The sequence below is a fragment of the Macrobrachium rosenbergii genome, chromosome 23 (genome assembly GCF_040412425.1).
Source record: "Macrobrachium rosenbergii isolate ZJJX-2024 chromosome 23, ASM4041242v1, whole genome shotgun sequence".
NCBI classification, from domain to species: Eukaryota; Metazoa; Arthropoda; class Malacostraca; order Decapoda; family Palaemonidae; genus Macrobrachium; species Macrobrachium rosenbergii.
In genome coordinates, this window is record NC_089763.1 from 49,505,665 (window position 1) to 49,531,846 (window position 26,182).

A 26,182-nucleotide genomic window follows, 5' to 3' on the forward strand; every position below is an offset into this window, starting at 1 on the left:
ATCAACAAAACAAAGACTCAACGGAGTTTTCATTTCATTTGTTTGCTGCATTAAATGCCTAACTGTGAAGATCTGATCACTGCAACCCCGCCCCTTTCTAAAACCAGCCTGTTCATCCCTCAGAATACCATCAACCACTGGCTCCAACCTATTCAAAATTACTCTACAGAAAATTTTCAAGGCTACAGGTGACAAAGTGATTCCCCTCCAGTTACCACACTTACTCAGATCTCCTTTCTTTGGTACTTTATTGATCACACCATTCTTCTAACCTAATGGTATTATCCCCGTCACCCATATCTCATTGAATGATATCTTCAAGACAAATACTAATCTATCCTCCTCCACTTTAAATATTTCCGGGAATAAACCATCCTATCCTAGTGCCTTATAATTCTTTAACTGTTTTATTGCCTTAACTACTACTTCTAGCCTGATCTCACCTTCATCAATATTTAAATCTTCCTGAGCAGGCGGTATATTCTCTTCTCGGGGGACTGGTCTATTAAGAACTGTCTCAAAGTGCTCTTTCCATCTATTTCTGATTTCAACATTTTTGGTCAATAAACTACCTTCCATATCCTGACGCTTACCAGTACTGCCAATCAGCTCTTCAATTGCTTTATATGCTATCCTATGACTCTTACCATCATTTTTATTAATTAATTTTTCAGTTTCCACAACCTTTTATATTGATCTTTTATCTCTCTTGCTTAGTCTTCTAACTTCTGAATCCAAACTCAAGTACTTGGTTCTTGCTAATTCAAAATCTTCATCACTAACAAAATGCATCTCATTCCTCAATTTTGCTTCACCTCTCTTTTTGATCATAGCCCATGTTTCTTCAGACATCCACATCTTTTTCCTCAATCTGAATCTCCTTCTGATCGTACAACCAGCAGCCTTATGCAAACCTTTATTCACATCTCTCGACATCTCATCTACGCTTCTCCCTCCCTCCTCCAATGTTTCCAATACCAAAAACCTGTTTCTGCACTATATTCTAAATTCCTCCATTTCCTCTCTTTCCCTTCTAAGCATATCAATATCATGCCTATCAACAACAGGTTTTCCTTTCCTCTGATTTTTTTATCTTTAGTCTTATTTTTGCAGCGCTGAGCTGATGATCACTAGCAATATCTGCTCCCCGATTAACACGAACATCTAGCAAAGAGCTTCTGTGCCTTTTACTAGCAGCAATGTGATCAATCTGATTTCTATATTTTCCACATGGTGACACCCACGTCGTTTCGTGTATATTGTGGTGCTGAAAAAGTGTGCCCCCAATGACAGTCATTTGCTAGACAGAAACTCCCAAACCTTACTCCATTTTTACTCATCCTACCACCGACACCCATCTTACCCATACATGTCTCAAATCCCTCATTCGAGCAGCCCATTATTGCATTGAAGTCTCCAATACAAATCAGAACATCATGTCTAGCAACTCTTCCTATTCCTTCCTGCAGCTTTCCATGAAATACGTCTTTCCTTACATCAGGTGCATCATTAGTGGGTGCATAAGACACAAACATACTGATGTTACCATGATTCTTCTTAATTTAGATTCGAGGCTTTTTACGCGGGTTGCTTATACAAAAACGTATGGGAAAATAAATCAGTTAACAAGGCAGTGTGGCCATCACAGATACACATAGTTAGGGTAAAAGTTACCTTTAGATGCTGCACCCTGTCTGGTATCCGCCATACTTGACTAATTGCAATATACATCACTGACTAACGGGGTCGTAATAGAAGGCAATGCAGTGTGCTAAAGTCACTCGTTCTCGCTCATGATTCGAACCCGGGACCTCTCACGGATGAGTCAAGTATCATGAAAAAATTACCACAAAGAATATGTATATATGTGTGTGTATATATATATGTATATATATATATATATATATATATATATATATATATATATATATATATATATATATATATATATATATATATATATATATATATATATACATATATATACAGTTTATATATATATATATATATATATATATATATATATATATATATATATATATATATATATATATATATATATATATAGTAGGCCTAAAAATTATAACAAATACTTAATAAAAAAAATACAAAAAAAACAATGAATAACGAAAAACTTACCACGGCTCCCACCAGAAGACCCTACCTGAAATAAAGGATATTGGCCAGTTATGAACATGATTACTTATACAGTATATGTAAGTAAAAAGTAGAAATATAAAACACTGGAAACTGGACTTGGCTAAATGAAGAACTTAGGGATTAGGATGTTCATCTGTGAATGCGGTTAAAGAGCAAAGCGAGATATGGATGAATACAGAATATAACAAAGAATTAATCAAAAGAATTTTTCTATCCCTATCTCTCTCTCTCTCTCTCTCTCTCTCTCTCTCTCTCTCTCTCTCTCTCTCTCTCTCTCTCTCTCTCACACACACACACACACACACACGGTTATATATATATATATATATATATATATATATATATATATTATATATATATATGATTCGCATTCAGTGACCTTGCAGGTTGGGGTATGTGTTCGTAAATTCAGCGGTCTTGCAGGTGGCGTGATCATTACGTTGGCAAAAACCTTTCAGCTTTCGTTCGTTCACGTGGGATTGGGAGTGAAGTCAGCAATTGAGAGGCCGATGGCTCGGAAATGTTCACGGGCCAATTGGATGCAGATAACATGTCCGCGGTGGATTTCTACATTGCCGGAAGTTGTGGGCACAACATGGGAGCGTGCGTCAGTTCGTGTGTGTCCCAATATGCTTCACGCAAAGAATATTGTAATAGATTGTTCATTCCCTTTTTAGAAACAAGACAGAGTTTTAGTATTTTATATGTGTATGTATGTATGCATGTATGTATGTATGTATGTATGTATGTATATGTATGTATATATATATATATATATATATATATATATATATATATATATATATATATATATATATATATATATATATAAATATATATATGTGTGTGTATATATATATATATATTAATATTTACATATGTATACATTATGTATATATATATATATTTAATATTTACATATGTATACATTATCAGTATATATATATATATATATATATATATATATATATATATATATATATATATATATATATATGTGTGTGTGTGTGTGTGTGTGTGTGTTTCAAAGGAGGGGGCGCAGGTGTGTGTACATGTATGCCTACACAGATAACAGAAACTTTTAACAAGAAGATAAATTACTCTATAGAATTCAGTTAAACCAATATGGAGAGGAGCATTGTAATCAGTTAATGTTAAAGGTAGACCTTTATAAACTGATTCACATGACGTTTACACTATCTCGGTTCTTATTATGTAACAGTTTCTTAATTGAACATCTGTCTATCATACAGTGATATTGGACCTTGCCGCCGGCATTTTAGAAGTTAAAGGGAATAGATTCCTGTTTAATTACGGTCTGTGTAGTCGTATGCTAATAATTTCTGTCTTTAAATTAGTTTATACACACCCAAACATATATATTATATATATATATATATATATATATATATATATATATATATATATATATATATATATATATATATATATATATATATATATATATATATATATATATATATATATATATATATATATATATATATATATATATATATATATGTGTGTGTGTGTGTGTGTGTTTGTGTGTGTATAAAAACTAATTTAAAGACAAATTATTAGCATACGTCTACACAGACTTTAATTAAACAGCAGCCTATTCCTTCAAACTATATATATATATATATATATATATATATATATATATATATATATATATATATATATATATATATTACTAAAAGGACCTCATTCAAACTGGATGGTATCTAAAGGAGTTTTTATTCAAAAAGTTACAAGCTTTCTTGGACAAACAGTCCACATTATCAAGTATCCATACAATGAGCAAACGCATAGTCCGGCTGTATTTATATCTGTGTGCTGGGTACTTTTAATCCTATAATCGCCTAGCTCTTCCTGTGTGACCTCCACCCTCTCTTGACCTTGGTCTTTCTCTGATCCCTGGTTCCAGATGTCCGTTTCCGTGCGTTCTCTTGCGTTTTTCTTCGTTTCCTTGCTACTGTGGGTATACGATTTTTCTAGATATGCTGTCTTCAAAGCCGTTTCCGGTGTTCCTGCCATCGTGTTGTTGGCGCAAGTTATGAAGGCGTTCTCTACAACCAGTCTAGATGTTTTGTTGGTGTTCCTGTACAGAAAACTCATATTTTCCCAGTCTATTCTGTGATCATTTTCCCAACAGTGTTTGGCAACTGCCGACGTCTGATTATAATGCCTTATGTTCTGCAGATGTTGTTTGCTTCGCTCTTTACGATTTGCCAGTTTCGCCATAGTACCCTTCTTCACAGTCTAGACACGCTGCCATATAAGCCCCCTCTAATCTCTTCCCCCTCTACCGACTTTTTGTTTCTAACTATTTTATTCCTAATGGTGTTTTTTTGTAGCTGCCTATCAATTTGAAATTATTTAGCTTCCTGTTGATGGGTGCAATAGAGTTGTTGTCCGGAACTGTAATTATTTTCTTTCCTACCAAATGTTCCTTTTCAATCCTTTCCCTCTCCCCAAAATAGTTTTCCTTGCTTTGATATGTGCCCTACTACCAATACTTAGGGTAGCCTAATCTCCTAAAACTCTCCCTCAGGTAATCAACTCTTCGTCTAAAAATTCAGGACTGCAAATCCTATAAGCCTGATGGCCAACCCTGTCATTAATCCTATTTTTATTTCTTTCCTATGACTGGAGAACCTATGTATGTATGAATTGGTGTGTGTCTTCTTCCTATATACCTTGAATTTTAAATTCTCCCTACCCTCTTGACCAGGACATCCAAGAAAGGAATTTCTCCTTCCTTCTCTTCTTCTAATGTGAACTTGATGTGTTCATTTAGTTTATTTATGTTTTTCTAGAAACTTGTGTAGATCTTCCCTTTCTCCTTGTAAATGACCAAGATGTCATCCACGTATCTTACCCATTTTACGATATTTAAGTTCCCTTTATTTACTTTGCCCACCTCTTCCTTTTCAAACCATTCCATAAAGATATTGGCTAGAATTGGTGAAAGACTTGAACCCATGGCCACGTAATTTTTTTCAAGTGGGGAAAACCATTATATAAAAAAATGGCGTGGCCATGGGTTCAAGTCTTTCACCAATTCTAGCCAATATCTTTATGGAATGGTTTGAAAAGGAAGAGGTGGCAAAGTAAATAAAGGAACTTAAATATCGTAAAATGGGTAAGATACGTGGATGACATCTTGGTCATTTACAAGGAGAAAGGAAAGATCTACACAAGTTTCTAGAAAACATAAATAAACTAAATGAACACATCAAGTTCACATTAGAAGAAGAGAAGGAAGGAGAAATTCCTTTCTTGGATGTCCTGGTCAAGAGGGTAGGGGAGAATTTAAAATTCAAGGTATATAGGAAGAAGACACACACCAATTCATACATACATAGGTTCTCCAGTCATAGGAAAGAAATAAAAATAGGATTAATGACAGGGTTGGCCATCAGGGCTTATAGGATTTGCAGTCCCGAATTTTTAGACGAAGAGTTGGATTACCTGAGGGAGAGTTTTAGGAGATTAGGCTACCCTAAGTATTGGTGGGAGGGGCACATATCAAAGCAAGGAAAAACTATTTTGGGAGAGGGAAAGGATTGAAAAGGAACATTTGGTAGGAAAGAAAATAATTACAGTTCCGGACAACAACTCTATTGCACCCATCAACAGGAAGCTAAATAATTTCAAATTGATAGGCAGCTACAAAAACACCATTAGGAATAAAATAGTTAGAAACAAAAAGTCGGTAGAGGGGGAAGAGATTAGAGGGGGCTTTATATGGCAGCGTGTCTAGACTGTGAAGAAGGGTACTATGGCGAAACTGGCAAATCGTGTAAAGAGCGAAGCAAACAACATCTGCAGAACATAAGGCATTATAATCAGACGTCGGCAGTTGCCAAACACTGTTGGGAAAATGATCACAGAATAGACTGGGAAAATATGAGTTTTCTGTACAGGAACACCAACAAAACATCTAGACTGGTTGTAGAGAACGCCTTCATAACTTGCGCCAACAACACGATGGCAGGGAACACCGGAAACGGCTTTGAAGACAGCATATCTAGAAAATCGTATACCCACAGTAGCAAGGAAACGAAGAAAAAAACGCAAGAGAACGCACGGAAAACGGACATCTGGAACCAGGGATCAGAGAAAGACCAAGGTCAAGAGAGGGTGGAGGTCACACAGGAAGAGCTAGGCGATTATAGGATTAAAAGTACCCAGCACACAGATATAAATACAGCCGGACTATGCGTTTGCTCATTGTACGGATACTTGATAATGTGGACTGTTTGTCCAAGAAAGCTTGTAACTTTTTGAATAAAAACTCCATTAGATACCATCCAGTTTGAATGAGGTCCTTTTAGTAATTCTACTAATGCACAGAACAATTGTGTATGTGATAAAGTTAATATATATATATATATATATATATATATATATATATATATATATATATATATATATATATATATATATATATATATATATATATATAGTTTTAGTGTATATAAATTAAGTGATGATGATATAAAACTTTCTTAAATAGATATGATTCCGTCAAATATATTTTACCCAGCCATGTTATACAGTTAGAAGGCATGCATTGTTATATTGACCATTTCTATACGGGACTAGGCATAAGGTTTACTCTCATTTGTTAATTCTTCCACGTGTAGTTTTCTATTGCCAAATCGTTTGATTTTTTTTTATTTGATACATTTCTACGCGCTTTACACATCACTAAATACCTTGGAACCTAAGATTATTGCTAAGGTACTTGTCTTAGACAACTCTCTCTCTCTCTCTCTCTCTCTCTCTCTCTCTCTCTCTCTCTCTCTCTCTCTCTCTCTCTCTCTCTCTCTCTTGCTAAGCATAAAAGTAATCGCACAGGAACCGAAAACGCATTTGTATGCAGATTAATGTTATGGCGATGATCACTCAAGGAAAATTACATAAACTAAGAAAATAAATGGTAAATTATCCACCAAATAACTTTCTTTTGAAAGTAGTGAGGAGTAATTATAACATTTTAACTTTTTTTACTGAGGATTAATAATAATAATAATAATTTTAGTTACAGTATGACTCCTATCGGAAACTCCATGGATACAGCGCGCCGCGTTTAACTTCAGCCCAAATGTTTACGAACAGAAACTTTACAGAATCCTCTTATCCATATTACGTAGACATCGGCCAACTTTTAGCAGACAATAGCATTGAAAACAAGAGAGAAATAAGAAGATATGGAGACTTAGTATGAAACCAGTTCAGTTGAACTTGCCATTGTTCTCAATAGAACCTTTATAAGAGAAAATCTACTCCCTTCAAATAATAATAATTAAAAATATAAATTGCACATATTTGCATGTGAGATTCTTAGCAAATTTTCTCCGTTTGATTAGATACCGTCTTGTCTTAGGACTTTGCGCTACTCTGCAATATATATATATATATATATATATATATATATATATATATATATATATATATATATATATATATATATATATAATATAAAGAACAGGTAAACATGCTTTTATAAAAGTTTTCCAATTTGAATGAAATCCTGTGAATATGTAAAAGTGACTGAAATATTAAAAATATTTTTCGTTAAATGGATCACCTGGCAACATCAGAGCGCAGAATCTTTTATCTTTCATTCGCTCATCAGTCAACAAAATTTGCTGTTTTATTTCTTTTTTTTTTTGTAAGCGCTGATAATATATCTTTTACCATCCATAAATGATGATTTATTCGAACAATTGGCTTGATTTACTGACCTATCTTTCACCTCAAGAAGGGAGCAGTTCACAGCTCTAGGGGTTTCCTATATATGCCTCCATGATATTTATACACCATCTTTCCAGATATTTTAGAATTTGAACTTCCGAGGAAATACAATTTCTTTCTTCAGAAACAGGCTATTTTGCAATTGTAATCGTCTACAATTTAAAATGGGATTCATTGTACCAAATACAATAATGTAGAATCTACTTTTCTTTCCAACCTTTGATCTAAAAAGCCACGTATGTATGTGTATATATAAATATACATATATACACATATAAACATACATATACATATATGTGTGTACATGTGGGTCTTTGTGTGTATGTATACGTGTGTGCGTATTGTGCATGTGTGTGCGTGTTGTATGCATTTTTGGGACAGAGTAGAAGACGGGAGTCCTCTACGGGAAGTGAACTTTCCGACCGTCAGCAAGTCATTTGCAATGAAATTATCTCGAAAAACATTAAACAGGTGTCACGTTAACCATTCATAATGAAACTAAATTAGAAATAGAAAAGGAAAAAAATTACGTCGTAATTAACGAAAAATCCCCTTTAGCTGTCATCTTATGGTATATTCATACAAACATGCTAACTGCTGTGTATTAGACGTTTGCTGTGTATGATGTTACGTGGGTATCCGCATCAGCAGTAGTTATATTATATTATATTATATTATATTATATTATATTATATTATATTATATATATATATATATATATATATATATATATATATAGAGAGAGAGAGAGAGAGAGAGAGAGAGAGAGAGAGAGAGAGAGAGAGAGAGAGAGAGAGAGAGAGAGATACGAAAGTGTATGAACTGAAAAAAAAAAAACTGGCAAAGCAATAATCTAAGCATTTTCAACATTTTAATAATAGTATAGGAGCCGCATATGTGGTGACTGTTGCACGAAGGTGCATGCAGCAGTTCTCTTTACAAAATGTTTCTTTGATGTCTAGGAATGATTTTTAAGTTGGGTACGCGATTTTGATATGGGGAGATTTCTTACAAGATGGCCGCCAATCATTTTTTTAATATGGTATAGTTTACGCAAAAAAGAGCTATTTTTTTCTCTGTTTAGTAGTAAAAATTCGTAACTCGGAAATGAGTGCTTCTAGAATAAATTCTAGAAACAAGTTACAAGAGTTCAAAATTGTTTAAAATGCTTCTATAAGCTTGATTAAAACAATCTTGCAAGAGAAAAATTCTTTACTGCAGAATATCTTAGTTTAAACACAAAAAAACGAGAATTATCCGAATTTAAAGTAAAGGATTTTGATAAGAACAAAGAAAGTAATTAACAAAGAAATAAGAGATTTGCTAATGTTATCATATACAAATTGATATACCATACTAAGTAAGAAACTTGAAAAACCTGAAAAAGATAAACAGCTTATGAAAAATATATGAAAAGCATGTATTGCAAGATTACATTGCATGTAATGCTCTGTAATGACGTTTGCTGTATAAGTGAAATATATAAAATGTGCACTAAGGTTCACAAGAAAGCTATATATATATATATATATATATATATATATATATATATATATATATATATATATATATATATATATATATATATATATATATATATATATATAATATATATATATATATATATATATATATATATATATATATATAACTATATATATATATATATATATATATATATATATATATATATATATACATATATACAGTATATACATACTGTATGTATATATGTATGTATACAAATATATAAAGGGTGCGGCATAAGTAACGCCCTTTGTTTAAGTAGAACAAAATTAAAGCCTTTTTTATTATCCTTTATTTTTTCGAAAATGAATGTGTTGCCACAGGTTAATAGATTAATATAATATATTAACAAAATTAATATAATGCTTATTCGGTTTAATAATGTTCAATACAAATGATATTTCGGCTTTGCACCCTTGGGATGTTAAATTCAGCTGATAACGATCTTGCGGTTTCAGCAATATTTTTATTGTTTTGATAGTACAATTGAATTGCTTTTACTCTCTGTTCCTTTGTTAATCTCATGGTTGTATAAAATATCTGAAAAATGAAGATTTAGCAAATTAATTAAAGAAAATAATAAAGAAAATATACATTATGATATAAAATTAACAAGGGCGTTACTTATGCTGCATTATTAAACCGGATAAGCATTATATTACTTTTGTTAATATATTATATTAATCTATTAACCAGTGGCAATACATTCATGTTCGAAAAAATAAAGGATAATCAAAAAGGCTTTAATTTTGTTCCACTTAAACAAAGGGCGTTACTTATGCCGCACCCTGTATATACATATATATTAAATATATATATATATATATATATATATATATATATATATATATATATATATATATATATATATATATATATATATATATATATATACATATATATATATATACTATATATATGTATATATATATATATATAATAATAATAATAATATATATTTATATATATAATATATATATATATATATATATATATATATATATATATATATATATATATATATATATATATATATATATATATATATATATATATATATATATATACATATATAGCTTTCTTGTGAACCTTAGTGCACATTTTATATATTTTACTTGTACAGCAAACGTCATTACAGAGCATTACATGCAATGTAATGTTGCAATACATACTTTTCATATAATTTTCATAAGCTGTTTATCTTTTTCAGGTTTTTAAGTTTCTTACGTAGTATGGCATGTCAATTTATTTATGTGTATATTATATGTTATGTATATATGTATGTATATATGCTATATATATATATATATATATATATATATATATATATATATATATATATATATATATATATATATATATATATATATATATATATATATATATATATATATAATATATATATATCTTAAATACACAAATATGACAAATAGAAAATATTTCACCTTACCACACTTTTTTTTTATAAATCACAATCATTCCTACATTTACCTGATTTTTCACAAAAACAAAATCTGATACATGCTATTGAATTTATTTTACATTTGCATGTATTTATTCTTGAACAAGTCTTGCAATTACAAGGGAAAGGAAAATCATCAGGTAGCTGGTGTAGAATGCGTTGAGGAGTCCAGCCTGCCTCTCTTTTTACATATCCAAAATTATTTGGGTTTTGAAAGCATTTTTGTCATCTAATATACTGTACCATCTATTGGCTTGAAGATAAGCTCTTGATGTGCAGCTTGAGAGAAGAGGAAGTTGGTGGGAGCTTTGTAAAATCCAAATTTTTCATGCGGTGGTATTTAAAAGTGCGGAGGTCATCTATTTTCTTGAATTCTTTTGCCAAGACTTTTGTTAAGTACTCTTTAGCTTTTTGTATTATCATATCTGACAATTCCGCTCTTCCAAAGTCTTTGATAACGTAAGCATAGTCTTTTGCCCTTCGGTCCGACTTACTTGTACTGTAGTACCACAACCACTAAGTGAATGAATAGCAGGTAAGGTTTCAATAATTCGCTTTTCTACTATTTTACATATGTCATACACTGGAATGTATCTTATTGTTTGTCCTTTTCCAGAAAGGGTCCAAAGTTTTTTTAAGCCATATCCTTTGAAAACTCAGTGATAATAGTGAACTGCACACACAAGGCATGTGTCCGATGATGCTATTAGCAGATTTTCTACACGGGTAGCTGTTACTGCATGATTAACATGAATGAACACTCTATCTTCTGCTTCCTCAAGGGCAGAACTTAACTGATGCCATTCTGTAATCTGATTGTTTTTTCCCCAACCACATCACTCAAATACATAGTTATAGTATGCAATCTGTCTTTATGGTGTATGGTGCAGGCTTTGAAGAATTTCCGAAGCTGATTTTTATTGCGGATTGATGCCCAGAAAGCATCCACGTCTTTAGGCAAAGCTTTTATACTGCTTGAAATAGTCATATCAATAGGATCTGTTTTCATACGCCTGAGCCTTTCTTCACCTTTAATATTGTTCTCAAAATACATTTCAAATACTACGTCTGCATTCCTTGACAATGACAGAATTCTATTTAAGATAATTGCTCCACATCCACCAAAGGTTTTCACAGATTTTGTATCAGCTGCAGCAATCGTACAGGCATGGAGCACAAAATCAAAGACTAAGCAAGTGGTGGATGGAGGACTCTGGACGGATTGATCTTGCATATCTGTCAAATATTTTTCTAGGTCATGGACCAGTTCAGATTTGTTGGTTTTCAGTATACTGTGCCATCTTTTGTTAAAAACAAAGATGTACTTATTAGCTCATATGATAAGTGTATCAATAGAATAATTACGATCGCTAGCTATTTCAAAATTACCCTTTGAGCATTAGATGTTTCTTTTGCCACATCACTACTTTTACATTAGTTTTAGATTTAAAACCATTTTTTCTAGTCAACGGATGAAGTTATTTTGACTTCTGCATAAAAACTTGGTCATTGATTTCACTGTATTGTTTTCGCCCCTCAGTGATGTATTCCAGTTTAAAATTTGTTTCTTCCATTGGTAAGTGCTTTCCTCTTGCAAAGTTGATAACTAGGTCATGCTCTACTGAAGAGAAATGGTTATGTTCCTGTTTATAATGAAACTCATAACTTTCATGATGCACTGGTTATCTTTTCTGGTCACAGTGCCCGCATGACGTAGGTCATACTCCGCACTGTCAATACAGTAATTCCACAAATTCTTCTGTGAAGCATGTTCAGTGAATGTGTATCATGCTGGATTACATCACGAAGGGCCACAGCTTCCTTCCTCCTGGCCATTCCAATTATGCCTCCTTGTCCTTTTGCTGGCTTGTTATAGCACATCTCTAAACCTTGATCTATGCCTGCACTGCTAAAATTCCTCTTTCCATGTTGAACAGCAAAACCCCCCTCTAACAAAAGAATGAAAGACACTGGGATGTTTTTATTCAAGTTTCAAGCAGTCTTCATAAAGTAAGAGAATAATGGCAGTGCTCTCTGAAAAGCAGATATATGAAGCTTCCAGTTTCCTTTTCTGTCGGCACTTACGATATCTCTCGGTATTGGGACGAGTTCATATAAAAAAGTGTTCCAATAAAAAAAAGACTTTTGACTTCTCTGCCCCTTTCCTCAGAAACACCATAAAGTCTGTATGAAAATCTTGCAAAAGGTGATGTGCATCACCATTTTCTTTTTTGCACTGTAATGTGTAAAGAGAGACTGATTTTTTCATATTCTGTGTTGGCAAAAAACTCAAAAAGTTGTATTCGCTGCATAGCTTCTGCAATTATAGCCATACCTCAAACTCCTCTTGAATAGTGACTGCCATGTAGTACATTCTCGACTATTTTTAGGGCCAAATACTTCAGTTTCTATCAATGCCATTGTCCTCCAGGTATTGTCCTAAGCAGTTTATGATTATTTTTGTGGTGTGAAAGGAGTCTAAAACAAGAAATTATTTTCAAATTGAGAGGGAAACAACAACTGAAGCTCCTTAGCAATGTGATATACGCCTTCATCACCATAGTTGTGTAAATCGAGGACTGGCTGGTTGTAGGATATGGAAGAATTGGTACACTTGCTGAAATAGTTTTAGGAGGATATTTCTCTACCAAAAGCAAATTGAAAGCACTCCAAGAAGGTACTGTCACGGCTTCTGAAAAACTGCCACTTTGCAAGTTATAAGATGATAAAAATCGTGGCATTAACCAAATGAAATCTATATTGGCTGCCTCCATAAACACTATTGATGTATCTGTGTCATTACGTTACAAAAATCAGAACTAATAACTCCTCTACCTTTAGGTCTGACAAATGGCACAAGTTTTTGACATTTCAAGACATCGTTTAGTTTTTTTCCGGCGCCTGCCAGAACAACAGACATTCGAATCGATGTGTATGCTTTTTCTCTGTGGCTCATCCTGAAACAGAACTAGAACTGTATCATGTGACCCACCAATGCCAGACTCTGTATCCTCTTCATGATCAGTTGTCTATGGAGGCACAAACTGGCTTATTACGATCAAAGTGTGGGAACACTGGAACTCTGTTTTTATTTCTGTGAGTGTAACTGGTCTTGCTGTAAACGAATGATTCATTCTTTGAAGACTAGCATAGCTAATGCAAACTCCAACGTTATTCATTGAGGTGATCAAAGTTTTGTATTTACGTTTCATGCATTGCTTGAGCACTACAAATATGGAATGGCATTTTCTCCGCGCCGTTATGCAAAATATGATACAATATCTGGAAAAGTGTCCCCCTTCTTTTTCATATATTCAGTGTCTTATTCGTGAAGATGACATTGTTGACTTAAAAAAATTGTCCCAAATTTTAGGTCGGTTATTGTCCAAGTGTGAGAGACAGTATTCAAAATCATGCTCATCACAAAATTTATCCTCTAGATGGAAATCATAATTTTCAAGCTCATTTACGACAAGCAAAATAATTTAAAAATGACATAATATCAAGCATATTTTTTTTTTTTTACAAATTTTTAACTAGTTCATTTTTTTAAGAGAAGCACTTGTTTTTGAGATTCAAATTTCCCTCCCCCCCCAAGACAAAACATTTTTAAGGGGGCATACACTTTCCATACATTAAAAAGTCAAATAGTAAATGGGTTTAGAAATTACAGAACATGGTTTAAAAATGTATTTAGAACAATTTTGAACTCGTGTAATTTTTTTCTAGAAAAATAAGAACAATTATTTTTGGCATAATTTTTACTAACATTACAACAAATAATATACGTAAATGAATTTAGAAATGCAAAAACATGGTGTAAAAATATATTTTGAACATCTTTGAACTCCTGTAATTTTTTTTCTGGAAGCCCTCATTTACGAGATAGAGATAATTTTTCGGACACAACCGATTTCAATCCAGCGACCATCTTGGAAGAAATCTCCCCAAATCAGAATCGCGTACCCAAGCAAAAAATCAAACCTAGACATCAAAGAAGCATTTTGTGAAGAGAACGCCGTATGTACCTCCGTGTAACAATCACCACTAATGCACTATAAGATTTCTGTCGAGAAATAATTACCTTAAATTGAAATTAGGGCTAATGTTTACAGTCACTCTCGTCCTTCAGTTGGTAAGAGAAGCGTGTAAGATTTTATCAAAACATTAAAATATTAGAAAATTTAACAGACAAGTTTAATAATTACTCAGTCTATCCTCACCCAAAATTCTTCTGATAAACCCACTTTTCAAGAAGACGTATATTGTACTTGGAAACTATTTCCAAACTGAGAGATCGACATATCCCTATCTTCAATTTCCGTCGAACAATATTGGTCGGTCGAATATTTTCTTGCCAAGTCTTCAACCTGTTCCGGTTACTTAACCTTTCCGATTTGTAGCCACTTCCATCCGACTTGTCCCGCCCCATCATCTGCCTTGCCAGAAACAGCCTCGACGCATTTCGGTCTGCCTTTTCGACCATGTGGCTCTTCTTCCGCCTCCGCAACCTTTCAGCTTTAACCTTTACAGCTTTTTCTTATTCTCAATTTACTCGCCAAGCTATCTCATTTCGCCGACGTCCATTTCTTTTTTCCTTCGTATGGCGTAAGGGATAACATATTTTATGTGGGCAAGGACACAGGCGCACGTGCTCGCACGCGCACTAAAGTGTGTATGTATGTATGTATGTATGTATGTATGTATGTATGTATGTATGTATGCATGCATGCATGCATGCATTTTGTGTGTGTCCTCTCTCTCTCTCTCTCTCTCTCTCTCTCTCTCTCTCTCTCTCTCTCTCTCTCTCTCTCTCTCTATATATATATATATATATATATATATATATATATATATATATATATATATATATATATATATATATATATATATATATACATACATATATATATATATGTATATATAATACATATATATACATGTATATATATGTATATATATATATATATATATATATATATATATATATATATATATATATATATATATATATATATATATATATATATATATATATATATATATATATATATATATATATATATATATATATATATTGTGTGTGTGTGAATTCTTGTCATATACACAGAGACATTCTTATATTTAGAAGTATTAGGCCAAAATTTCGTTTGATGTAAAATTTACATACAGTAATTCAACGAAATATCTTATTTACTATTAGTGCATTTGTATATATATAGATCTAGCGGTGCGGGACACCGTGTTTGTTTTTAATGGTTGTTCTTACTGACAAATTGATGGTATGGCTATGGGCTCTCCACCTGGTCCCATCTCCGCAGGTATCTTCATGTGCTTCCTAGAAGAGCACATGCTTGATACCTGTCCCTTGGTTACCATCTACAATTTATAAAAGGTATGTAGACGTCACGTTTGCGCTTTTTACAAGTCGGGTTCGACGCTCAGAGGTTTTTGGTTTTCGTTAATTCATTTCACCCTAATGTTAAATTCACCACTGAACACGAGCCCAACGATTAGTAATATTTTTTAAGCATTTTAATAATACGATCTTCTCAAAGGTTCTTCAATTTTTAGGAAAAAGACCTTCACTGGTCTTGGTATATATTTTTATAGTTTCTGCTCCTTCAGTTTTAAGATTAATGCCATATTAATTATGCTTCACCGAAACCTGGCCTCATCTTCTAGTTGGCAAGCTTTTCCCAATAAAATCACGATTTTGCAAAAATATTTTAACAGCAACTGCTTTCCATCCCACCTATTACCTAAGCATTTCTCAAAATTTTTAAATAACATTTTTGTTCTTTGTTATCCTACTCCGAACGTTCCTGTATTATGTTTCTAATCCAGTCTTCCATTTATTCATAATACAAGTTTTTACAAGGAACTTCAAGCTCTAACATCTAGTTATCTCCCTGCCATGAAAATTAAAATCATACCCACAAACCCACTTACTGTCGGTAGCCTTTTTTAGCTTCAAAGACCGTTTGGACCCGTTAATGAGCTCGTGTGTTATCTCTGGGTTTAATTGTCCTTAATGTAATCAAGGAACCTATATTGGATTGACACATAGGTTACTTAAGGTCCGAATCGACAGCCAAAGAGCTGTCAGCTATAGAACTGGCACTAAACTTTCACACCCCCCCGAATATTCTAACATCAGGGATCATACAAATAAATGTAAATATTCAGTTCAGTACAAAAGACTTTATGGTGTTGGGCAGAGCCTCCAGTCATCAGCTTTTCTCTGCCTCCAGTTATCAGCTTTTAACAATTAATGAATCATTGTTTATTAACAAACTGGTCCCCTCACTAAACAACCGTTCCACGTCTACACCACTTTATCCCTCGTGAACTGTTTGCCATTTTTTCCAGTTCTTGGCTAGTCCTTCTGCTTCCACGCTCAACGGTTGGTCCTTACTCATACTTTCAGCTACTTTATCATATGTAATTTTGTAAATTTTAATATTTGCCCCCTAATCCTATTGGCTTCGAAACCTTCCAACAGAATAAATATGACTTCCTTGACCTGTTGGCGTGCTTCCCCTGTCTTCATTATATTGTTAGGTTTTGAAAAACCTCAGCCTGTTAAATATATACTGTTTATATAATATATATATATATATATATATATATATATATATATATATATATATATATATATATATATATATATATATATATATATATATATATAACCATTGTAATGTGAATAGAAAAGACACAAATTCAGATAGATAGGGAAACAGAAGCTTCAAAATTTCATTTATTGTTTAGTTTGCTTCATTTTTCAATTGTGTACACCGGATGTATAATTATTCTCCACAATGTTGTTTGGAAATTGATATGACAAACATGTGTGCATGTTAAAACTAATAATTGGACATAACATTCCACTCAGGTTTATTTCCTTCATTAATTTCATATACACAGCAGATACCGTGATGATGATGTTGGTTCCGTAGTTTAATATTCGCAGTGGAATACGAATGCGAAAACATGTTGTCATACACATGATACGGATATGTAGCTCTGCACACTCAAAAACATAAATGTATAAATTATGTTTATATGTATATACATACATACATACATATGTATATATATAAACTTATGTGTATAGTTATATACCTGCATATATATATATATATATATATATATATATATATATATATATATATATATATATATATATATAGAGAGAGAGAGAGAGAGAGAGAGAGAGAGAGAGAGAGAGAGAGAGAGAGAGAGATAGATTGGTTTACTACCCCGTACAACAATAGGTCTAAACTAATAAAATCACTGACGCCGTAAAGTATTAAAGTATCGCCAAAGCATTCAATATAACATATTGCAGAAATGTACTAATAATAATAATAAGAAGAAGTCTCGTAATATATATCAAGTCTTCATTTATACTTTCGTGAGAAATTCATTCTGCGTTCTACTTTAATTATAGAATAGCTTTTCTTTAAACAATTCCTGATTTGTTGATAAACATTGGTTGCCATGGTAACGTCTGTGAGACAACCAATAAGAATTAGAGTTAGGTTCATTTTCATGCACAATCAAATTGCAGTATAAATTTCGCGCCTAAACTAACGATATATCTCGACTTCCTTTCACTTTATGCGTTGCTGTCTGGAAGAAAGTGAAACTACTGAATTTTGAGCTTTTTAACTTTCTTACCTTTGGACTCTCGAACTTTATTAACTAAAATTTGCAATATAATCGAGAAAAATTAAGGCGCCTGTAGAGCCCCCATCAAAGCATTTTATAAAAAGAAAATTTTTATAGATTAATGACAAGGAATGCGAGAATTCTGTTATGAATTCTATATTCTTAGTATGTACAACTGCTACGATATTGTTCTTAAGTGTCTCATTAAAACTCAAATACACACAGTGTAATATATTTAACTGCAAAATGACTGAAAAACCATATGGCATCCAGGATTTCAATATTCTTAACTATGTTGAAAATGGCTGTCAAATAAGAATCTACAGTCTAAAAGTTCGAAAAAATCAAAAAATCTTTTTAGCGATTTTGTATATTTTTAGGGCTTAGAGAATTAATGAACGAAGAGAGAATGTAATCACTGTAGTAATTCTGATTCCCTACAATGATTTTGCAACATACCCCAATTTTTCCTTCCTGAGTTCAAGTCTCTAAACATCTTAAATAAAAATAAAAAGATGGTTCATCAGGAACAAAAAACATGAAAAATCTTATTGCAGGATTATTCACTGGTGCTAAATCTAGTTTGCAATAAATAGAGGGCCCTCCCCCGTACCCTAAGCGATGGAAAAAGGCCCTTTGGAAACGTTTTCTAAATTTACATTTTCTTTTGATATAAGTAAAGATATTTCTTTTCAGGGATCTTCATCTTAATTACTAGAATAGAAATATATATTCACAATAAGAATTTACTCTGAGTTAAAATTGTTCTGATAGCGTAGGACTAATAAATAACCCTACCAGACTCAATCCAATGGCAAAAATATTTCTGAAACAGAGAAATTGCAATACATAACAAAATTCTTGTATTTCCTCAAATTACTTTATTTAACTTTTTATGATGAATTTCCTGTGACTGTGTTCTTTAGTATAGATTAAAAATTGAGACTAAAGCAAAATAAATGGCGCAAAAAGGGGAAGCCCTTATGACTACCTGACACTTCCGTTTCGTTAATTATGATAGCAATTACTGACAATAATTTGTTCCAGTCCAACAGCACGGCATAAATAAAAAAAATCGTAAAAAAGAAAATTATCAAAACAGGCTCGAAATTCCCGAATTCCAAATAGCAACGCTTAAGAGGAAATGTTGATAGAGTATTAGTTGGGCGGACCAAACCTCGTTTGCAATATATGGAGTGTCCTCCCTCATTCTCTATGAGATGGAAAGAACTCTGTTGCATATAACTGTGCCTCCTCATTGCTGGAGTGACAGGAAATGACTAAAGCCATAGATACGGGGCAGCAGGCTTGTTGTGGTTTCACGCATATGTAGTTCTATGCATGGTTCCTCTTCTTATATGAATTCCTCGTCTCTTATGCCTTTTGTGGAGTGTACTGACCTGTTATCTCACTGGTTAGCAGTTCAAATCCATGAAGAGGAGGCTTGCCTTATTATCTATTTCCAGGCAAGATTATCTGTATATAATGTGTACATCATTTCATATCCTTTGGCAAGAACTAAATATGTCTGCTCACTGCTAAGTAAACATATTCAGTGGAGTTGTAAAACGACTGATATAATGCAATGAGCTTGCTACGTTTCTAGGTATTTAAACTTGAGTATTAGAACCTCTCGTGTATGTTGTCGAATCCTGCCATGGAAGGTAAAAGTGTCTTCATTTATTCCCTGCTCTGATAAATGGTAAGTATACCCACACAAAGTTCAAGAAAGTCTGGAAGTTGAGAGAGAGAGAGAGAGAGAGAGAGAGAGAGAGAGAGAGAGAGAGAGAGAGAAAGAGAGCATTCCAGTAGGCATGAGTAATCAAATTCTTAATCCGCATTCTTCGTTTTTTTTTCAGCCACAACGACCTTCCATGGAACATCAGGAAGTTCATGCACAACAAACTTCACAGCTTTAACTTCACTGCCGAACTGAAAAACCTCAGACCTTGGTCAAGGTCCTCATGGTCCCACACTGATCTCCCAAGGCTAAAGGAAGGGATGGTTGGAGCACAGGTATGACCTTGCATGTTAGTGTCGGAGAACTAAATTATTAATCGAAAAGTATATAATCATGTTCAAAAATATGCAGGATAATAAGACCCTCTCAAAAGTTAGTGTCGAAGATGATTTGTAAAGACTGCAACAAACTTGAGTTTTTCAGAAACTCCAAACTCCTCTCTCTCTCTCTCTCTCTCTCTCTCTCTCTCTCTCTCTCTCTCTGGGAGAAGAATAATAAGTTCCAAAAAGCTTAAGCTTTGTTGGAATTTTTACTAGCACATCATCAACAATGGTTTTAAAAGTATCTTTTATTCGTAAATTAGTGATAATATTCCCATGCCAAAGAATACGGACAGTTTGAGCATATATCAGTTAATGAGATCAAATGCGACATTTTTTATTCATATTGCTAATTTTACAAATTTTTAGTATGGTAATAGTTGTATTCGCGATGGGCATTTTCAATAGCGAAAATAGTTCTTACTAAGATCGCTTTTCTTCTCTGCGAGAAATTCTTTTCCTAACAGCATAATGAGCGTAAAAAGAATCTTGACAGTTATCAGAATTTTAACCACAAAGGCTATTTCAAGGTGAGAGATAATTATTCCGCACCTTAATTACCATTATGAAGGTCATCTCAATAATAAGTTTTATATTTCCGACTCGTAACTGTTTGTTAAAAATGGTTAAAGATTTTATTTCTTGCAGGACAAGGTCAAGTTACCCACCGTGACTTCTCGTGGTCAGGTGGGTAACGTGACCTCATTCTGATCTCTGGATGCAGGTTCGAATCCCATTAAGAACGTCAGAATTTCTTCACATTCTTCCATTTGGATCTGGGGCTTTATAGTGACATGCGCATCCAAAAAGTGTGACCAAAACAAGAAATATCTGATGAAAAGAGACCTTAGACTCTATATACTGTGTGTATATATATATATATATATATATATATATATATATATATATATATATATATATATATATATATATATATATATATATTTGTGTGTGTGTGTGTGTGTGTGTGTGTGTGTAAGTACGTATAGATCGATATAGCAGCTAACTGTTAGTAACCAGTTTCAACTATGTTTTATTCCCAACAGTTCTGGGTATCGTATGTTCCTTGCGAGGCGCAGGTCCTGAACGCTGTACAACTTACTATAGAACAGATAGATCTTATAAAGAGGTTAATTGAACAGTATCCAGATGAACTTCAGCTTGCTACTTCTGCAGAAGGTAAAGATTAGGTTTGACATTTTTTCACTTGAGTTGTGTGTTTATTTATCCCTTACCTCTAATTGTGTAATGATTTTATCACCATTTTATGTTTCTATTTGCAATGTTATCTCAAGTTTCAAAAATTATTACAAGCTTTTAAATTCATGTTTTCACCATTTTCTATTTTCCTTGATATTCTAATTTATTTCAGTAATATTTTTAGTCGTATGCCTAACTGTATTGCTTATCTACTTTTATTATCTGACTTCCTTTATGAGTAATATCTAATCTGTGAAGTTCTCTAATCTGTGATGTTCTACAAAGATTAAAAGCAGATAGAAATAATCTTATTGCTGGGACGTGTAATACAAATACAGTAATGGTGACGATAATCATAATCAATATGAATTCTATATTTCATATCTTTATCACTAATTAAATAGTTACTTGTTTCTTTAATTTTTATTGTGCAAAGGTTTGATATTGTTCATAATATGAAGAACTTCCTTGGAAATCAATGATTTGAAATAAAAATGGCTTAGGTTACTGAAACTTCTTTTGAGTAAATCTATGGATAGATAGATAGATAGATAGATAGATAGATAGATAGATAGATAGATAGATAGATTTGATAACAAAAATTTGATTATGAAAAACCAGAAAATATGATAAAGGCATCATAAGGAAATCACCACGTAAAGAAAATGAAAATAACGAAAGACAAGACGGTCCGAAGTGAAAGAAAAAAGCCGGTAATTAGGCGCGTTTAGCAAAGAATAAGGAAAACAGACACAGGACTAATAAGAAACACTGACAAGGAATTTCTGATGGAAAAAAGGAAGCAAACCAGAAATTCTTTGTAACAACGAAACTCTGGAAGAAAACTGGAAGAATAAAGGGAAAGCACTTCAGTAACGTCATAGTGCATAAAATAAGCGTAAAAACAACAGGAAATCACTGCGCAACGTTATGGTGAATGGAAATAAGAGGACAAATCAATTCACAACATTATAACAAAGAAATGGTGGAAAAATATAAAATGGGAAATAAAGGGAAAATACTTGTACAGTAAAATGCTGGAATAAAATAAGAGGAAAAATAAAAGGAAAGTACTCTAACAATGCAGCTGTGAAAGAAAATAGGAAGAAAACGACGGGAAACACACTAGCAATGAATTGTTAAAAGAAAATAAAAGGAAAAACAAGGGAAAGCACTGTAGTGTCGGAAGATAAGATATAGAAAAGAAACACATTGTAATAATGAACAAGTGGAAGAACAAAAGACTGAAAACAACACAAATTTTTGACAGTGAAAGCGTGGATGAAAATTATAGGAAAAACAAAAGTAAATCACTGTAATAATGAAGAAGGGAAAGAAAAGAAGAATAAAAATTACAGTAAACTGGCATAACATTCAGAGATGGAAGAAAATATGAAAAATTAAAATAAATCACTGCAACAATGACGAGGTGGAAGAAAATCAGAATAAAAAACTAAAGGGGAAACACTGACATCTCTTTGTTTTCGGTGCATTTCCACCCCCACCTCCACCCGCGCCCCCACGCCACCCCTCGAATCGTATTTCACCTGGAGAAGACCGATATTGGATCTACGAATCAATCCATCTCGATTAGCCGTTGCCCAGCCCATTTATCTGCCTGTATAATGGAAGCCACATCGGGTGAACGTGGAAAAAAGGTTATGCTTATTGATATTAACTACAAACAATTGCATTTTTACGAATAAGTAAATTGGCATCACAATTCTTTGCACCGGACATAAAAGATAAGGTTTTTACTAAAGAGTAAATTGGTATCACAATTCTTTTGTCAAGCATTTAAAAAAAATCAGGTTTTTACTGACGTAGACTGAGTCCGATGGCGCAAGAATTCACCATATATCTGTGGTTGACTTTGCTCTAAAAACGAAAGCTGGAAATGTGTTTATGCTTTCATTTTAATCTATCACTCTCTTGCGTGAAATCTCAACGTTAATTAAAAAGAGCAAAATGCATTCATCTTTATAAGATTACTACGGAAATGACGCAACCATCGTGAAATATGTTTCGGGGAGATTTTAGCACGGCTAAACGGAACGAGCAATCAGTGCACGGAAGCAAATGATTTGCTGTTATCTCAATGGCGCGTATAAAACCATCACGTCGGCCGCAGCGAGCGAGGAACCAGCACTCAAAGCTGAGAGCATTATACGTCCCGAGCGAGTCGTAAATCGACCAAACAAGCACCAGCTGCGTATTAAAAGATGAAGTTCCCTCTGCCATTATCCTCAGCAGCCCCACTAAAACAGACAAAATAAATACGGCCGCGAAAATTTAGGGCCTCGCTTCATAAATCTCTCTCTCTCTCTCTCTCTCTCTCTCTCTCTCTCTCTCTCTCTCTCTCTCTCTCTCTCTCTCGAGCTGATAAAACGCTTCCTTGATGTTTGCATACTTTGATACGCGCAATATGCTTACGTAAAAATCCATCATAATAATAATATAATAAAAATAATAACGATAGTAATAATAATACTAAGTGATTAATAAAGTTTTTACCCTTACCATGGATGGTTTAGTGTCTCGCATGTCTGGGAGTACTTATATCTGGATGCAAGTTGAGCAATTTGCCTTGGGTCTACTTAAGTAAATTAAAGTAAATAGCTTACGCTCGGCGAAAAACTGACTTTTTAGGGGTCGAACTGGACTTTTCCTTCAAACTTGGTATCAAGTAGTACACTGAGACGCTAGTCACAATTATGAAAGCAAAGTATCAATAAATCGCAATATGCTTGCAATACGCAAAAATTCTTCCTTCTTTTCATGACGTCTTTGTTGGTTCGTTGTCAGTTTGTCAGAGAATACATCCAATTTCGATGCCTCTCAGTTTTAATTTCAACCTGTTTTCAAAACTTCGTAGGCTTCCAACCGCTGGTCTCAAAATGTCCACCACAACCTTTACCGATCAGTGTCACTTCTAGACGGCTCAGTCTCGCCAGTGAAATGAAAAAGATGTTTCTACACCGTCAAGTTCACTGAAAGCGAATCTAACTGGATAAGTTACCAAGTCAGTCAGTTTACTTTTGAAGTAAACTGGCAATGAAAAAATAGGTGACATTTGTGCATCAGTGTGCTTTCTGAAAGTGCCAGTGATAAAAAGATGACAAAAAGGCACTTAAAATAATTAAAATAACTTTATGCTGTAAGAGATGTCAAAATGTGTTTCTCTATTTTCCTCTCTCCCTCTTCATATTAATCTTCGATTTTTTCCGAGCACAAGACGGGCTTGGGTTATTCCTGTTTTCTTCTGGTTTCCCTGATTACCTAATTATCGGAGGCTGTTCATACGACAGACTTTTCTCATTAGGGGGGTAGAGACGTGGGCGGCGTTGACCATTCACGCTTATAAAATTCACGAAAACCGTTTTGTAACTGCCTCGATCGATAAGAGGGACGGTGGAAAAAAATCGTAATTAAAAGCTATTCAGCACCTCTCCGCGGGCAAGGTTTCCAATTCTTGTTTTGGCGTCGTCTTTTCCTCCTCCTTGCACCGCCTAAATGGCATAAGACGCGCAGTGATAGGCAATTACCTCGCCAAATGGACCTGACCATCACGGCCTAGAAAGAGCCTTTGTTAACGGGGATTCGAGATCGGTAACGTACAAGTAGGCCGCGTGTTTTGACGGAGACGACCCACACTCCTAAATGCCAGCGTGTCATTGCTGGGTCTCAGAGTGCGTGTGTGCTCCACTTCTGGAGGCGGTCTTAAAGCTGCTTTCAGGAAACCTGCTTTGAAACACTGTTTCTTTTGTGATGGGATTGTTGGTCGTAATTTGTTAGTAGTAACACATTAATGTCTCAAAACTCTTGGATGAGTCTTAAGAAACCATACATGTCAAAGAAAAAATACAATGTAAGGTCTGTTTGACTGAAGAGTTCTCCCGTGATAACTAAACAAAATTACCTTTGAATGTCAAATACTAAACTGTAAAAATCATACGAAATATCTCCACGGGACTCGAGCAAAATAATATAATATTCTTACAATTCCTATTATTACTGAAAATATCCTAAATTCTCATTGACTTGATTACGAACATGTACTTAGGGCACCGCTCCAAATAAAACATCAGTTAAAAAAAAACTGAAAAATCAGTAACGAAAAAATTTTTCGAAAATATATCACTTACGCAAGGAAGGGTACAGAGTAATTAACTATTTAGCTATCTTTTTCAAGTTCTGGATAAAACAACGGATAATGTTCCTGTTAACTATTACATGCTTTAATTTTCCTCACAATACAATTTTTGTATTCACGAATATAATCTTAAAATACAGAATAGTAAAATGGAAAGTATGAACGTGTTG

At 33.4% G+C, this 26,182-nt stretch overlaps 1 protein-coding gene and 1 long non-coding RNA gene across 2 annotated transcripts in view; one reads left to right on the top strand and one right to left on the bottom strand.

The window, feature by feature from the left end:
* LOC136851603 (dipeptidase 1-like) overlaps positions 1-26,182 on the top strand; it is a 610,672-nt gene that overhangs the window by 545,412 nt on the left and 39,078 nt on the right. The window contains exons 6-7 of the mRNA XM_067125925.1: positions 20,458-20,614; positions 21,706-21,838. Coding sequence (XP_066982026.1) covers positions 20,458-20,614; positions 21,706-21,838 — 290 coding nt within the window. The remainder of the gene's footprint in view (positions 1-20,457; positions 20,615-21,705; positions 21,839-26,182) is intronic.
* LOC136851604 (uncharacterized) overlaps positions 1-26,182 on the bottom strand; it is a 481,793-nt gene that overhangs the window by 160,302 nt on the left and 295,309 nt on the right. The window lies entirely within an intron of this gene.